Source organism: Rasamsonia emersonii (assembly GCF_000968595.1).
Source record: "Rasamsonia emersonii CBS 393.64 chromosome Unknown ctg1118621760666, whole genome shotgun sequence".
NCBI classification, from domain to species: domain Eukaryota; kingdom Fungi; phylum Ascomycota; class Eurotiomycetes; order Eurotiales; family Trichocomaceae; genus Rasamsonia; species Rasamsonia emersonii.
In genome coordinates, this window is record NW_013562826.1 from 1 (window position 1) to 16,124 (window position 16,124).

The 16,124-nt window shown below is 51.6% G+C and overlaps 5 protein-coding genes across 5 annotated transcripts; 2 read left to right on the top strand and 3 right to left on the bottom strand.

Annotated features, from left to right (window-relative positions):
* Window positions 1–10: 10 nt before the first annotated feature.
* On the top strand, window positions 11–686 carry T310_8154 (60S ribosomal protein L17; the record flags this gene model as incomplete). Its single annotated transcript, XM_013469059.1, has 3 exons — window positions 11–152; window positions 285–472; window positions 531–686. Coding segments are annotated over 3 exons (486 nt in total), but the record flags the coding sequence as incomplete, so codon positions are not given.
* Window positions 687–1,593: 907 nt separating this feature from the next.
* On the bottom strand, window positions 1,594–3,620 carry T310_8155 (GAT domain-containing protein; the record flags this gene model as incomplete). Its single annotated transcript, XM_013469060.1, has 7 exons — window positions 1,594–1,642; window positions 1,698–1,725; window positions 1,762–1,794; window positions 2,272–2,872; window positions 2,929–3,429; window positions 3,461–3,513; window positions 3,581–3,620. 7 exons carry the CDS (start codon window positions 3,618–3,620, stop codon window positions 1,594–1,596), a joined length of 1,305 nt encoding a protein of 434 aa, XP_013324514.1.
* A 1,262-nt stretch (window positions 3,621–4,882) lies between these two features.
* T310_8156 (Cation diffusion facilitator 1) lies at window positions 4,883–6,256 on the top strand (the record flags this gene model as incomplete). Its single annotated transcript, XM_013469061.1, has 2 exons — window positions 4,883–5,963; window positions 6,015–6,256. The coding sequence occupies 2 exons, from the start codon at window positions 4,883–4,885 to the stop codon at window positions 6,254–6,256; spliced, it is 1,323 nt and encodes a 440-aa protein (XP_013324515.1).
* A 350-nt stretch (window positions 6,257–6,606) lies between these two features.
* On the bottom strand, window positions 6,607–9,571 carry T310_8157 (uncharacterized protein; the record flags this gene model as incomplete). The annotated part of the gene is made up of 3 exons (XM_013469062.1): window positions 6,607–7,683; window positions 8,146–8,803; window positions 8,862–9,571. 3 exons carry the CDS (start codon window positions 9,569–9,571, stop codon window positions 6,607–6,609), a joined length of 2,445 nt encoding a protein of 814 aa, XP_013324516.1.
* A 462-nt stretch (window positions 9,572–10,033) lies between these two features.
* On the bottom strand, window positions 10,034–16,124 carry T310_8158 (ABC transporter; the record flags this gene model as incomplete). Its single annotated transcript, XM_013469063.1, has 12 exons — window positions 10,034–10,159; window positions 10,300–10,442; window positions 10,590–10,994; window positions 11,071–11,323; window positions 11,822–12,200; window positions 12,291–13,389; window positions 13,443–13,755; window positions 13,811–14,764; window positions 14,826–15,069; window positions 15,125–15,429; window positions 15,526–15,977; window positions 16,028–16,124. The coding sequence occupies 12 exons, from the start codon at window positions 16,122–16,124 to the stop codon at window positions 10,034–10,036; spliced, it is 4,770 nt and encodes a 1,589-aa protein (XP_013324517.1).

Genomic DNA, 16,124 nt, shown 5'->3' on the forward strand with positions numbered 1-16,124 from the left:
GCGTGTCAGCTTCAAGAACACCCGCGAGACTGCCCAGGCCATCAACGGCATGAAGCTGCAGCGCGCCCTTGCCTTCCTGGAGAACGTCATCAACCACAAGGAGGCCGTCCCGATGAGACGGTACGGCGGAAGCACTGGCCGCACAGCTCAGGGTGAGTTCGCCATATAGAGGGACAGAAAGGATCGATAAGAGGAGGACAGTGGACAGAACACGAATGAGCCGGTTCTGGATGTGTTGTTTGGATGGAAATCATGCTGGATCCGTGTGGACTAATATCTGGCAGGCAAGCAGTTCGGTGTCACCAAGGCCCGCTGGCCTGTCAAGTCCGCCAAGCAGCTCATCGGCCTGCTGAAGAACGCTGAGGCCAACGCCGACACCAAGGGCCTCGACACCAGCAACCTCATCATCAAGCACATCCAGGTGAACCAGGCGCCCAAGGGCCGCAGGCGTACCTACCGTGCGCACGGTCGTGTAAGTTGAGAAATCACTTTTTTCGTGGTCTTCCGGGGTACTGACATGTCACGACCAGATCAATCCGTACATGACCAACCCTTGCCACATCGAGCTGATCCTCACCGAGGGAGACGAGGTCGTCCAGAAGGCTCCCGTCGTTGCCCGTACGGAGCAGCGCCTGAACTCTCGGCAGCGTGGAGCCCAGATCCGCCGTGCCATCACCCAGGGATAAACAATGAACGATGAAACATAATTAAATTAAGGGGCCGGCGGTGTGGTATGAAAAAGGGTAGTTGGATTGAGAGGGGATATAATTTTTTTTTCTTTCTGTCGACCTGGTACAATACCAATACCAAAAGAAATGAAAAACATTCCAAAATGGAATTTTGAGACGAAGGACACGGCGCTACTGGGTGCATCATTTATTTCTTCGTTAAATTGAAATGAATATCAATGACGGAGAAAAAAAAATAAAAACTGGCATGACCTGAAATGCAAAATTCAAGTCCTAAATCCTAGCTATGCGGGCGACTCCTGGCATGTCCTACCACCGAAAGCAAAGCAAAGCAAAGTACATACAGTACAATACAATGTTTTGTTCCATCCAGCGCTCCCTTTCTCCCTCTCTCTGGGGATCAAAATGAATGGGGATGGGATGCAATCCGGGGGTTTCATTCATCGCAGGAACTGCTATGTTGGATTGAATAGGGTTGTACTGAAGAATAACAATACCAATTACGTCTCCAAGAAACTGTCGCTCATCTTAATATATATATAAATAAATATATATTCGATCCGAATGTTTACTACCTACAGTATATGGACATATATATTTACACCACGAGTTCCATGTCGATAATAATCACGGTTACAAATAAATAAAACAACCAGAAAAAAAAAACTCTGATGAACTCTGATGTTACTTACTTTGAGCCATTGAGCATGAAGAGAGAGAATCCGATTCTTTATTTTTTTTCTATAAACTTATAGTGAATCTCTGCTAGATATAACCGTGCGAGTGTATATACTTTTTGTCGAGCTGTGGTATGCAATTGGGCCAGGAAGTGAAGTAAGTCATGATTGCATGTTCATTTTTTTTGTTAGAACATACCTATACTTATTGATAAGATTCCGGACTGTTATGGCTGCCTGCCTAGGTAGTACAGTATATCTATGCTTAGGCAGACGCTGTTAGGTATTAGTAATAGTAATAGTAATAGTACAATCGGTACAGTACTAGTACCTAGGTAGGTAAGAGATAGAGCAAGTGGCTGATTAGAATTAGATATTAGACATAGATAGCATACATTTATGCGTTAAGTCAACAAACACGTTCATGGCTAGTATATATGTATATATATTACTATATGAACACAGCAGAGCAGGCTCAAGGCTACAACGCAAAAAGGTATCTCGTCTTGTCTTGAACAGCAAGGACAGACAGAAATGTAATAATGTAATTGCAACAAAGAAAACGAGCTGATCAACCTATACCACGCATACTCGCACACAGACTGCAATGTTGAAGGCCAGGCCTGGCCAGCCGGCCAGCCAGACCTGGCTAGCTCAATGGTGATGGTCTCGTCTCAGCAATATGATTGATTGTATGCACAACACACAGACAGAAGGGTATATACGGATATAACAATAGCAGGAACGATAGCAAGAATGATAAGAATGACAAGAATGATCGAACACGTAGGTTACACCCAACTCCGTCAGTAGCGAGGCAGGTCCTCCCTCTCAAACCATCATAGTACTCGCGCAGAAACTCACTCGTCAGCGCGCTGCGATAGGAGAAACGGATTCATGCTCACTGTTCGTCCTCGTGACCGGGTCTGCAAACGGATTCTGAACCTGGAATTCCTCCGGATTGTACTCGTATCGGGTCGTCCTCGGTCGAGCCGGTGGCGGAGGAGGGGATGACAGCGCTGGAGCTGGCACTGAAGCCCTCACAGGTCTAGCTTCGCCAGGCGGCGCAGGTAGGGGTCGATCCCGCGTCTCTGGACCTGGTGACGAGCTATTACTGTTGCTGTTGCTGGTGCTGGTGCTGTTGCTGTTATTATTCCCATTGCTCAAAGCTTTCCGCGAATTGAGCACGGCACGTTGGTAGCGCGACAGCGCCACCGACAGCTGGTCGTTGGTCTCGATCAGGGTCAACAGCGTATCCTCGTCCGGAGGCGGGTTGTCGCACTCCATATACCCCTGGATCGACCGCGACGCGGCCTGGCATCGCTCGGAGAATTCCTTCATCAGGTCGTTGGTGGGCACTTCCGTCGGAGGCGTCGACTGAGCGAGCTGGATGAGGAGGGTTGCTGACGTCCGGGCCTCCGAGATGCGCGCTGCCAGCTCATCCGGCGGCGGCAGCACCTTGGGACGGTGGTGACGGGGGGCGCTGGCGAACGCGCCAGGCGGAGGCTTCATGTCGTCAGGATCCACGCTGTGAAATAAATGAATGAGAAAAAGGAACTCACCCGTCCGTACGCCTTCGCGATGCGCTCTTTCTCCTTCTTCCACATGGCGATCAACGGCGCCAGGCCTTCATCTGCAGATTTGTGCTTCTCGAACGAGTCCAGCGTCTCGCGCAGTATCTGCAGGGCCGCCATGTCGCGCCCATCGCGCAGCAGCTGCTTGACCGTCGCGACGAACTTGTCGTCGAGGTTGCGCGTGAACGTCGGGCCCGGGTTCGTGGCCAGGATGCGGATCAGCATGATGGCATTGTACTGTGCGAGGCCCCTGGGCTTGCTGGGACTGGCGAGGTATCGGCGGATGCGCAGGGCGGCTTCCCTGGCCGCGTCGGGGCTCGACTCGGCCGCCTCGACGATGGCAGGGAGATGGACGTAGTCCTCGGCCTGCAGGCATGGCATCAGCACGCAATCGCCAGTTTGGAGAAGATGGGATGCTCCTACCGCTCCGTTGGCGCCTCTGTCGGACTCGCAAAACGCTTTCTGGAGATCGCCGACATCAGCAGCGACCTTGGTCACGGGTTAGTTCAGCACGCACCACTTCTCGCAGGATGATGGCCTCGGGGGACTCGTCAGCATCGTCGCGCGTCTGGCCTGGACGCAACAGTCAGCTCATGATTAGCGTATCATGATGAAGCATTATCAATCAGCGGAGGCATACTCAACGCGCGCCGGTTGAACGAGCTCAGCATGCGCCTCATGGTGGTCGAGGGCAGGTTGACTGAGGCCTGGTCAAACTCCCCGTTGAGAGTAATCAATAAATATCAATGCTCGTAAGCAATATTTATTTAGAGAACGCCAGCAGCGCTGCCTAAACACCGTCGAATCAGCGCGCAGCTGTCCGCGCCAAGCAGCTGATTGTCGGGGGCGGAGTAGTGTGGCGCGGCAGCGATCAGTAGGAGATTGCGTAGAGAAGCGAGGGAAAATCCCGAGGGAATCAAATTAATTATTCATCTTCAGGACAGGAAGAAGAAAGAAACAGCTCAGGAATAAACAGCTCTTGCCATAATATTATCTGAGTGACGACCAACAGCTCATCTCTTGATGAGGCTCTGCAGCAGCCATACGCGTGTCGCCGTCAGCAGGCGATGATAATATAATATTAAAATTATATAAATCGTATTAATTTATATATTTTATTTAATAGTTATATATTTTTTAGAATTTTATATACTCTAGAGTAAGTAGTTTATAATCAGTTTAAAATCAGTTCTAAAACATTTCGCAATCAGTTAAAAAACAGTTAAATCACTATATTTCTGCCGCTATTAGGTGCTTAAAGGAGGAGGGGGGGGGGGGGTACTTAGGGGATAGTAGTATTTAGAAATATAGTAATTTATGGTAAATGAATTCAAATTCCATGTTTTGTAATTTATAAGGTCAGGCCATAGGCACGGGCCATCCAGCAGAATCTGATCACATGACTTTTGCCAAGAATGGTTGGGAAACTAAACTAGTTGGTCGGGTTAACTGAATCCACATCGATAGTCAGATAGATAAGGTAGAAGATTAGTCAATGCGGCTCTCAAATCCGGTGAGCGATGCGAGATGGCTGTTCTGTCTAACTCGAGTACATGCCCGATATGGACACTGCTCGAGATGCTCATCACCATCCTTCTATTTTGTACTAACTGTCCTGAATCGATGAATATGAATTAATATCAAACACGTGCTCCTTGCTTGCGCTGCCCCAACGTGATTCGCTGACTTGGCGCCCGCAGCGGATCCTTCGGCCATCGCCATCTTTCCTCTTCTCTCCACCGATCAAGTTTGTGATTTTTCCTCGAGAGTGGTCGACTCTTTGATGCGTTTCTTTGTAGAGCGCTGTCAATTGGTCGATCACTGCAGTCCGGTTTGTGATCTGACCGCCTCTCCGCGATCCATGCAAGATCCGTTCTTTTCTTATTCGCGACCCCAGATCTGCCGACAACTGTGACACCTTCCCTGCCATCTAGGACTTCACATGGAGGACCCTCAGCTCCGTCATTCCATCTCTCTCCACCCCCATCCCTTCAATCTCTCTCCGCCGCGTCCCGCCCTGTCCATCAATGAAGCCACCAGCACCGGCGTCGACGGCGCTGACACCGTCCCTGCCCCCCATATAAGGGCGCCCTCGCGGGACGAGGAGGGAAACCCACCGCCGCGATACACCCGCCAGAACGATCCCTTCCACCTGGCCTCCAAGATCAAGACCGACGCCGAGATCAAGCAGATCAAGGCCAACACCTCCCGCAAATACGAGCGCTGTGCGCCGTCCATCCTCAAGGACCGCGTCGGGTCGACCTCGCGCAAACTGCAGGGATTCTACCAGGCCCAGAATCAGAACATCGAGCGCCTGCTGACCCCTGTCGAGGAGCATGTGCGCGCCGCCAGAGAGCTCAACAACCAGAACCAGCTGAAATACAAGATCGCCGTCTATGGCAGCTTCGCCGCCAACGTCATCCTGTCCATCGTCCAGATGTATGGCGCCATCTCGTCCGGCTCGTTGTCGCTGTTCACCACCATGGCGGATGCCATCTTCGACCCCATGTCCAATCTCACCCTGCTGCTCTGCCACAAGGCCGTGTCGCGCGTCGATCCGCGGAAATTCCCGGCCGGCAAGGCGCGCATCGAGACGGCCGGCAACATCTGCTTCTGCTTTTTGATGACCGCCGTGTCCTTTGTTCTGATCGCCTTCTCCGTGCGCGAGCTCAGCGTCGGCCACGAGGAGGAGACGTGGAGCTTCCACCTGCCGTCCGTCATCGCCGTCGTCGTCGCCTTCAGCACCAAGCTGTCCCTGTTTCTGTATTGCTGGACGTTGCGCGACCAGTTTTCGCAGGTGCGCATTCTGTGGGAGGACCACCGCAACGACCTCTTCATCAACGGTTTCGGTATCCTCACGTCCGTGGGCGGCAGCAAGCTCCGCTGGTGGATCGACCCGATGGGCGCGGTAATTCTGTCGCTGCTGGTGTCGGGCCTGTGGCTGCGCACGGCGTATTCCGAGTTTCAGCTGCTCATCGGGGTGAGGGCGGACACGCAGATGCAGCAGTTGATCACCTATATCTGTGAGTTCTCCTGAACTTTTCTGCTGTGGTTTTCTTTCTAACAGGAAACAGCAATGACGCACTCTCCGATGATCACAGCCATCGACACGGTGCGCGCCTACACGTCGGGACCGCGACTGCTGGTCGAAGTCGACGTCGTCATGGACCCGGCGGAGAGTCTGATGGCGACGCACGACGTGGCGGAGGAGCTGCAGATGAAGCTCGAGTCGCTGCCGGACGTGGAGCGGGCGTATGTGCACGTGGATTACGAGACGACGCATAAGCCGGAGCATTTCCTGAAAAAGGAGCTGTAATATACGAGCGGAGCGAGTCGTTAAAAGGCTTGTATAATACATTGTTCCTACTGATTGTGATGGATGCTGGTCACCTCGTTGACGGATAGGATAGACTGATGGATAGACTTTTGTACTGTACAATTCATCTTACTGACAGGTTGGTAATAGCACTATAATACTGCTGCTGCTGTTGTCGAATAGACTATATTTTTTCATGAATATATGATAATAGCATGTTGGATTTGACAGGGATGGACGATACGCCTCTGATTACTATGAACTTCTAATTAATCTCTTTCCCAGTCTCTTCCGTTCATCAACGCGAACAAAAGAATGTCATTACTCAGACTGAGTCAGAATTTTTTTCATCAGCGCACTCTTTTGGCACCGCAGATATTGACGGGTATAATTTGCCTATGCTTCTTCCGAGGACTAATAATACTGCCGGTTTCAACCCGCACGTCCCGTTCACAGCCCTTGCCCTCTGTTGGTAAGGCACGCCGTTCATAATCAATCAGCAGCTCGTCCTCCAGCAAAGCGAATCTCGCGTATTTGCCAATTGGTGCTCGCAAGGGGTGCACTGCTGTAGTTGTAGTCCAGTGCGACTCTCTGAACAGTTCGCGTATCCACTTCTCGTTGGCTTTCATCATGTCGAAATTCCATGCGTTGCTGCTGATGCACAACCCTCGCATGTTTACCAAGGAATTCTCGACGCCGCAGATTGGGTATATTCGACCTCCGAAGGCACGGGTTTCCCATGCGGTACCAGCCTCGCGACAGGTTACACCAGGTGTGTTCAACGGCTCGCCATCATCATCAGATCGTAATAGTTGCCCGCCACGAATGCTGCGGAACTCAAGCACGTGAGCCAATCCATGACCCAGTAAAACTGCAAGGAAAACCAGCCCTGCCAGTTTCCGACTGTGGCTGCAAGTCGGATCTCGCAAGAGTCGAACGATATTATAGTTCACAGAAATTCGATCTGAGGCGGCCTTGGGACACAGAACCGTCTCTGCAAAAACAGCGGCGGAATTCGAGTAATAATAGTGTCTGTCAGGGTTGAACTCGATGTCGGGGATAACGTTTTTGATGTATCCAATAGTCTCGTCCTTGGATAGAGCCAGCTCTGTATCCGCGTCAAGAAATTCATCTGGTGGAAATAGTCCTGGACGTTGACGCCTAACAAAGACAGTGAAAGATTCCCAGCATTGAATGATGATTCGCGACAAGAGGAGGAGCGCAGGTTGGATTGACTCATAGGCATTCTGCGCGGCAGCAGAAGTATCCTTTCCACGAAACATAGGAAACTTCGACTTTGGGAAAAGATTCTCGTTTTGCAGGTCACGAAAGCCCGAAGGATATTCGTCGTAACTCTCGATGACAAAGTCTTCGTCGCTGAAGCCGAATGGGGGGTCCACCCCATGGGTGGTAGCCATGGCGGAGGACTTTAAGCTGTCAGTCACATTGGAGGTATCTCAAGGTGCTTGACATAGAACTGCAGGAGCTGATGGCAGATGGAAGAGGAAACCGCGAGGAGCACCTTGAGATAGGTACCTACCTAGATAGGTAGGTGACAGAGCACTCGCTGGTCAGGTGAGTCATCCATATGACGTAATCAGTATTGATCGTTTTGTACGATATCATCTTACTGACAGGTTAAATAGCATATACTGCGCTGTTGCCGAATAGATTGTTCGTGTCAGATGAATCCACGATGATATATTGCATATACTTCTACTATACCTCCCTAATACAACCTTCATGTTATATCGATTTTGTTTGAGGTTCCAATCTAACGATATATGAAGCAATGAACAACGGTTTTGCAGAATGAAAGGGGGCTCAAATTATTCAACTGTGGACGGCTGTTTTCCTTGACCGCTAGTTCGTCTCTCACTCCCACTTACCTGCCCGTCATTCAAGGCCGAATTCGTTGAAGGTGTCCTGTAGCAAGCACTCAATTCGACTGAACCTCGAATGGGTATCATCAATTCACTCACGTCTGTGCCTGGGTCCCCGTCAAAGAACTCGTCAAAAGCAAATCCACAGAATTCTTCCCCAGGTTCTTCGAGCTGCCATTCCTTCATCTTGTCAGTCTTGACAGTCAGAGCAAACAAGTCGCCGTTTCGGTTCACAGTAATTCGGAATGGATCACCGCTTTCGACATTGCCGAAGATTCTGATCCAACACGAAGATCCCAACGTCTCCACCGCTGTGGCGGTCGCACTGTCTTTGTTCCATGATATCCAGCGCTTTTTGAAGTGAAGCGCGTAGTGTGGGGAGAATCTGGTTGCCGGCGCTCGTGCCGGGGCGAACACGGGCAGCAGATCGAAGAGCATCGACGTCTTGTCTTCGTGGCCTTGGACGATGACTTTCAGCCGCTCCTCGTCTTCTGAGTATCTGAAGAACAGCCCCAATGCAGGTCCCGGAGGAGCGTCCAGGCTTTTCGTTCGCAGCATCTTCGATGTCGCCCCAATGCCCGCCCAACCAAAGACGTCCCGGACGAGCTTCAGATTGATCCGTGTACCCTTGCTTGGACTACCCGGTCGTGAAGCGCCATAGTTGCTGAGGTAAAAACAAAGCTCAGTGCTCATCATCATCTCATCTCGGCAACGATACTCACTGGACTGCAATGGCGGTCGGAGTGCCTTTGTATCCAACCCAAACAGGCGCCCCGCTGATGCCCGCCTCCGTCTTCGCCATGTACTCGAGCTGGTTTTGACTCAGGATCGGATTCACGCATGCTCCAGTGCTGGTCCCGGCCGGCCCATTCTTCCCTTGCTGGAAGCCAGTCACCCCGACATCGCAATCGAGTCTCTCTTCATGGCCCAGGTGCAGACTGAAGCCAAACGCATAGTGCGGCGCCTTCCCTGGTTCTCGGGCCAAGAGGATGACCCCGTAGTCGTGTTGCGCTGACGCCTCGCTGGGGTTGTTCGCGTACTGCTCGCAGATCTTGATGGCGTCCAGCGGCACAGATCGCTGCACAACCCGGTCAGAGTGCGGGTCTGTAATGTGGACCGTCATGACATTGTAGCGCCGTTTTTTGCCGTCGATGAGGTTGTGGCCCGCGGTGAGGATGATGTCGTCCTCGCAGCCAGGGAAGTGCACGAAAAAGCCATTTCCACTTGACTCGCCTGTTTGTAACGTTAGAACTGACACACTCATGCGGATAAAGTTCTGCCTACTTTCATTGTTGACCCGAAAGGTCAGTTTCACCACGGCAGCTGTTAGCAGAGCAGCGTCGTAGTTCACCAGCCCCAAGAGGTTCTTTTCCTTTGGGCCGGTCTTGTACGCGTCGGCCACGTCTTCTTCTGCAATGAGCCTTCTAACCATTGTTATGAATGACGTGGGAATGGTCAGGGAAGCAGGCAAAGAAAAGAAAGAAAAGAAAGTCTGTCGTGGATATGATGCAGGCGAAGAATCTATCCGGCCAAGCTGGGGGAATGCTATCAATTTATACAGACAGCCACCATTGTGCCCAAGCCTGTCCTGGTATCCAAATCGTGCCCTCCTCCAATTGGTGCAGAGATGGCTCTCGTGCTTCGATTCGCAACATCTGACCTGCTCGAGGCTCCCTATCAGATTGTGCTGTGCTACTCCCGCGAACTGCTCGATCGTTTCTCATTCGTTCTGCCTATAGTACGACTATGGCGAGCACGATGGCCTTTCCTACGCTTTATAGCCTCTACGCGATTGGGATTTTACGACTGAGATTTCAGGTTGAAGCAGATCGTCATTCTCCGCTCAGTTGTACTGTCTTTTTTCCATTTTATGTTTGCCTCTACGACTAACCCATCAATGGCTACCCTCACAAACTGCCTTTTTAGAGTATTCTTGCTCTGCTATACCTATTGCTAGTATCCCTTTTCTTTGAGCACAGCTGTGTCCTGATTCTTGCCATGAGATTCCTTGCAACGATCTCTAGGACTTACGTCCAGTCTAGTCTACGCTCACACCACGGCTCGCGGCTCAATTGGCGAAATGAGGAGTTCCAGCAGCTGGAAACAGACCGTCAGCTTACTGTTCGAGTCATCGAAAAAAGAAAGGAGTATCTGGCATACCCATGCTTCCAAGTCTTTCTCATTGTCTTTCAATTCCGCGAATCTGTTGTCCAAGGTCTCTGTGAAATGGTCAGCGGAATGCAACTGTGACTGGTTCTGGACGTAACTGACCGGTTGTACAGTATAGCACACGTTTAAGATCCCTGTTTTCGTGCAAGTCTTTTAGGAATTGCACCGATTCCGGGTCGTCCCCTACGCGACTAAGTTGGAACCTGACCGCTGCGATAGGTCAGCCATCTGGTTGAATGTTACGTGAGAAAGAAAAGGAGAACCAAAAAAAGACTACACACCTTCAGCCTCATAGCCCTTGTCAACGACTCTTTTCATGCATTCAAGGATGGCATTCTCGAAAACGGCACGATCCTCGCCATACGGGCACCCGTCCGTGATGGTCGAAATAAGTATCGGTCTCTCAAGCAACTCACCGCGGTCCAGCCTGTCATAGATCAGAGGTTGGAGGATCTTCTGTTTCAGCATGGTTCCGATCTTGGTGCCGCCTCCGGGCCCGACGCCGCTCATCACTTTGTCGACTCCCGCCTCGTCGAGCTGATCTCCCCAACTCGTTGAGACGTTGATGAAACGCAGCTCAACGCCGTAGCCGTCCGGGACGAGTTTGGTGGTGATTTTCGTCATGCGCTTGACGAGCTCTCGTTGAGATTCCATCCGAGACTCGTTACCCATCGATCCACTGTCGTCTTGACTGAAGTCAGCTTTCTCTCTCTCCGCTCTTACGAGGAGGGTTCGACCATGCACAACGAAAAACTAACTCACCACAATACAGGACCGGCTGGTAGAGGGCCAATCTCGTCAGGTCACGGATTTGGTCCTCAGACGTCAAAGTGTTATTAGGGTCTTTTCTTAGCCGCGTGGCTTTCTCGGCAACGTCCTGCAGAAACTTTGGATTGTTTCCAAAGAATTGCCCCAGGCCGGAGTCTTTCACGTATTTGTCTATATTCGCCTTGAACTCATCGACCGTCTTTGGTTCGCCGATTTCCTTTGCCAGCGCGGCATCAGGCGTCGCGTCCTTGGTAATGTGGTACAAGGACGATACGGTGTCCTTGACGATGTTGCGACGATCGTTTGCTTGGAAGGGTTGAATTCAGGCAGTCGCTCGCTATGGTCGTCTCATTTAAGCCATAATATGAAATACACTCGTTTTTCCTAGATGAACAGGTTGCTATCTCACTCTCTTTCTATAGGCATTGACCAAACAAAATCAATAAACGTATTGCTGTGTAGCCTAGTCTAGTCTAGTCTAGCCGGTCTGTCTAGTCTAGTCTAAGATTATTGTTATTAAAAAAAAAACAAGAAGAAAAGAAAAGAAAAGAAAGAAATATATGACGAGATAAGTAAAGAGAAGGTATAGTGTAACAAAAAGAGGAAAAAGTGGTATGCTCTGGGGAAAAATTATGTGCATAATATAATATCACAACAAAAGAAATGCAACTTTAAAAAGAATATCAACAGATCAACAGATACTGATGACTGATCACTCCGCCCGCTTCCCCTTGGGCACCCTCACCAGCCAGTACAAAAACACAGCAGCCGCCGTATTAAAGGCGATGTACACCCACATCAGCCCAAAATTGCGCCACGCCGTGCTGAACTCGCTCGACACGCTGAGCAGGAAGGTATCCGTGCTGGACATCGGACAGAACCCGCAGTTTGTTGTGGCGTCCGGGTTGGTGATGTATCCTCCCCGCAGCTGGATGTACGGCTCCATATATTCCTGGCACGTCTGGTTGCTCGGCGGGTTGAAGTGCAGCAATTCGACAGACTCGCAGACTACATTGGTGCCTGACACGGCGGTGGAGAGCATGGCGGATACGAGGTATGTGAATGGTGAGACACGGTACATGAAGATCCAGAAGCCCGGGAGGGCTTGCGGGGTTGCGAGGACACTGTAGTCAGTTCAAACAAATTCAATGTTAGCTTTCCTTTCCCGGAAGTTGAAGGTTAGTTTAGTTAGGGTTAGGATGGGACCAACGCACCCGCAGAAAATCAAAGTCAGAGAGAACAACAAGTTGGCCAGATTGCCACCAGTTTCGGCAACCTCGATGCCGGCAATGACCATGTGCGCGAATGTCGACGTGAACATCATAAACGACCAGATCAGCAGGAACATGAGGCCCCCGCGCTCGGTCACTGCGTGGGTCGGCTCCGCGTTGCGGTACAGGCCGATCGGGTAGTAGTAGCAGAAATACATCAACACCGCCATCAGCGTGTTCCACGGTAGCTCGACCAGGATGTTCGCCATCATGAACGCCTGCCACGAGTATGCCTTGGAGGGACGCTCCCGCGCCTCGTACAGCGACCGCTGCGTGACGAAGTGGGGCATGATCTGCTGCACCAGGTTACCGAAGATGGTCATCAGCATGAAGACGCTGAACATCTGGTTCTGAAGCCCCTGGAGACTGTTCTGTGCCCTGAAAAACGAAAACCCGATGAAGAGCGTCGTGCAGATGCACAGCGCGGCCTTCGAATAGATGTACGACGGCGTCCGCCAGTACTGGGAGAAGATCCGGCGCAGGCATTCCCACAGTTGCACACGGAACGGAGCTGCAAATTCGCGGTAGTCGGCCGGGTCCGAAGAGGCGCCCGCCGTGCTCTCTTTCCGAGACAGCGTCGATTTCAGTTCCGCAAGATGGTCCAGAACCGCTTTGTGCTCAGGGCTATCACGCCAAACCGCCGGCCAGTCAATGTCGCTGTGTGATCCCGGTGCGGCACCGATGACCTCGAGCATCCACTCGGCAGGGTTTGCCCCTTCAGGGAGTGGAGGAGCGCCATTCCGTTCAAAGTAGCTCGCCAGAGTCGAGGAATTTTTGCCGATTTCTCCAAAATACACCGTCTTTCCCCCCTTGGCAAGGAACAAAAGCCGGTCGAATCGCTGGAAGAGCATCGCTGAGGGCTGGTGGATAGTGCATAGGATTGCTTGGCCATGCTTCGTCAGGGTGTCAAGTAGATCCAGAATTGACCACGCTGTCTGACTGTCCAGTCCAGAGGTGGGCTCATCGAGGAATAGCAGTAGCTGCGGTTTGGCTGCGAGTTCGACTCCAATGGTGAGACGCTTCCGCTGTTCAACGTTGAGACCTGTCCGAGTCAGCTGTCAGATCTCGAGAATATTGATGGACGACGAAACCTACCTTCACCCGGCACACCCACAACAGCATCGGCATACGCTTCCATTCCCAGCAGCTTAATGACCTCTTCAACGTAGTCGAGCTTTTCCTGGCGGCTCACGCTGGCTGGCTGTCGAAGGATCGCGCTGAAACGCAGCGCCTCTCGGACGGTCGTGGTCGCGAGATGAAGATCCTGTTGCTGAACATAACCGGTTTTGCGCTGGAACGACCGATCTCTCGGACGACCGTCAACCAGCATCTCACCTGACACCACACCCATGGTGACGCGGGTTGCGAGGACATCCAGGAGAGTTGTTTTGCCAGCACCAGAGACGCCCTGTTCAAAGTCAGTGCGGAGATCAGAAATTTCGAAGATGTGAGTTCTCACTCACCATCAACGCAGTGCAGGTACCAGGTTTCACCCACCCGTCGACATGATCCAGGATCCGCCTAGTTTCACCCTTGATTTTTATGTCATAGCACACGTCCTGCCAGTGGAAGATGGCTGTCTGCCGCTGGATATTTGCCGTCACCTGTTGCCCGTGAGTGTCTTCCGTCTTCTCGGCCGGGGCCGGTTCGCGACTTTTTTCAACGTCATCGGATCCCTTGCTGATGGCCGCAGGCTGATGACCACGACGGAACAACAGCACTTCACCCTTGGACTTGGCCTCGGAGATATATTCGGTGCCGAGGAGATACGTGCACATGAAGAAGACCATAAATCCAAAGATGATACCTAGATTCCTCCACAGGTGGTCGTAGGAATACTGAAAGCTCTGCTCGAGATAGGCATCACCTGAAACATACGCCACCCCTGCTGTAGCACCGACTGTGGAACAGATCTTGTTCGCAATGGGGAGGTCGTCGTAGCTGCCACCACTCGGAATAAGCTGCTCAGGCGCGCAAGGAAACGTCCGGTTATGGAATTCGTTGACCATAAAGCTCTCAAAAGCGTACGAGATGGGGTCGATGTAGTTGATCCAGCGAGACCAGCCCAGCATGTTCCTCGTGGGAATTGTGAAACCGGTATAAATCACCAGTGCCAGTATGAGCAAGGCTGCAGGTGCCAGGGCCTGGCTCAGGGTCCGAGAAAATGCGGCCACGGTCCGGAAGATCATCGACATGGTCAACGTGATGACGATCGAGAACAACCAGAAGGTGAAAAATGCCCCGGGCTCACGGCGAAGGTTGGTCAAGAAATAGAGCGTGATATTGAACGTGACGGAATTCAGGAGCTTATAGGGCATGTCACAGAGCATGGACGCAATCGCCTCCGCAAAGGGATGATATAACGCATAACGAGCATGCTTTTCAACAATGGGACGTTGCGCATATAGTGTCAAAATCTGCCTGAAGTTAGCCTCGTTTTCTGATTTAGAGATCAGGAGTGATGATCGAATCACGCACCTCGAGAGCACTAGAGAAAGCATTCAGCAAAACCGCAAAGAACAAGAGGGCTCCCCGGCTGTAGAAACTGGAAGTGTCATCGCGCAGGTTATAGAAGACACTGCCGATGATGAGAGCCATAATCGTATTACCGATCAGCTGAGTGAGCGTCAGAGACGCATCCCTCCGCAGACGTTGAAAACCACGAACGACACACAGGTTGACTTGCTGCACCACCGACAGCGTGTACGGAGACTTGACTCGTCTGTTGCAATCATCAGTCTGGATTCTATCAAGCAAGCACGTAAGAAGAAACTCACTGATGTTTTGCTTGCTGTGCTCGGCGGGACTCGATGAACTGATCCACAGATGCTCCGCCAATTGGATACGTCTCTTCATATTCCTTGATCTCCCGCATCAACTTGGCATGGGCCTCGCTATTCTTCCAGGCTGCTGCGAACTCGTCAGGAGTTCGGGGCACCTTGTTCTCGTAACCCGGCTTGACAATGCGTTCAGATGGGCTGGTGAGAGAAGTCAAGAAATCGGCTGTGGTCTGACGTTCGGGACATTCGAAACCCATGTTGGTGAAGAATTCTTTGGCCTCGTTGATGGGGCCAAAATAGATCTGACGACCCTCGTAGAGGACGGTCACTTTGTCGAAAACCTGGATAGAGACCGGATTAGACAGGCTTCACCGGACAATCTTCACGAAATAACTCACATCGTAAGCACTCTGCGAAGCTTGGTAGATGGCGACACAGGCCGTGGTGCCAACATAGTTGGTGGTTAATCGCAGCGTCTTGCAGAATTCAAGGGCATTGGCGCTATCCAAGCCACGGGTGCTGTTATCCCAGCATTGCAGGGGGCTCTGGCTCAAGGTTGCTTCTGCAATGCTCACACGCTTGCGCTCTCCACCACTGACTCCCCGGATGTAGTCGTTGCCGACTCGGGTGTTGATCGTGTGGCTGAGACCGAGCATTGCCATCACGACATCTCGCATGTGCTCTGCATACTGCTTCCTCGAGACACCGGGAAAGCGGTTCCGCGGCGCACGTGCGAGGGCAGCAAAGGTGAGGGTCTCTCCGACAGTCAACTGGGGGAAATGGACATCGGTCTCGGCCGTGTAGATGGCTTCGCCTCGGAATTGCTTGTGCATCTGCTTGCCGGAAATGCCTGTACTTGTCAGTCGAATGCTATCAAGTGAGAATAATTCTCTGTTTTACCTTGGTAGTTTAAATAGGATGAGTCGTCCAAATAGATACCATTCATCTCGCCGGCAATGGTCTTTAACAAGGTCGAACAACCACTGTCAAGAGGCAG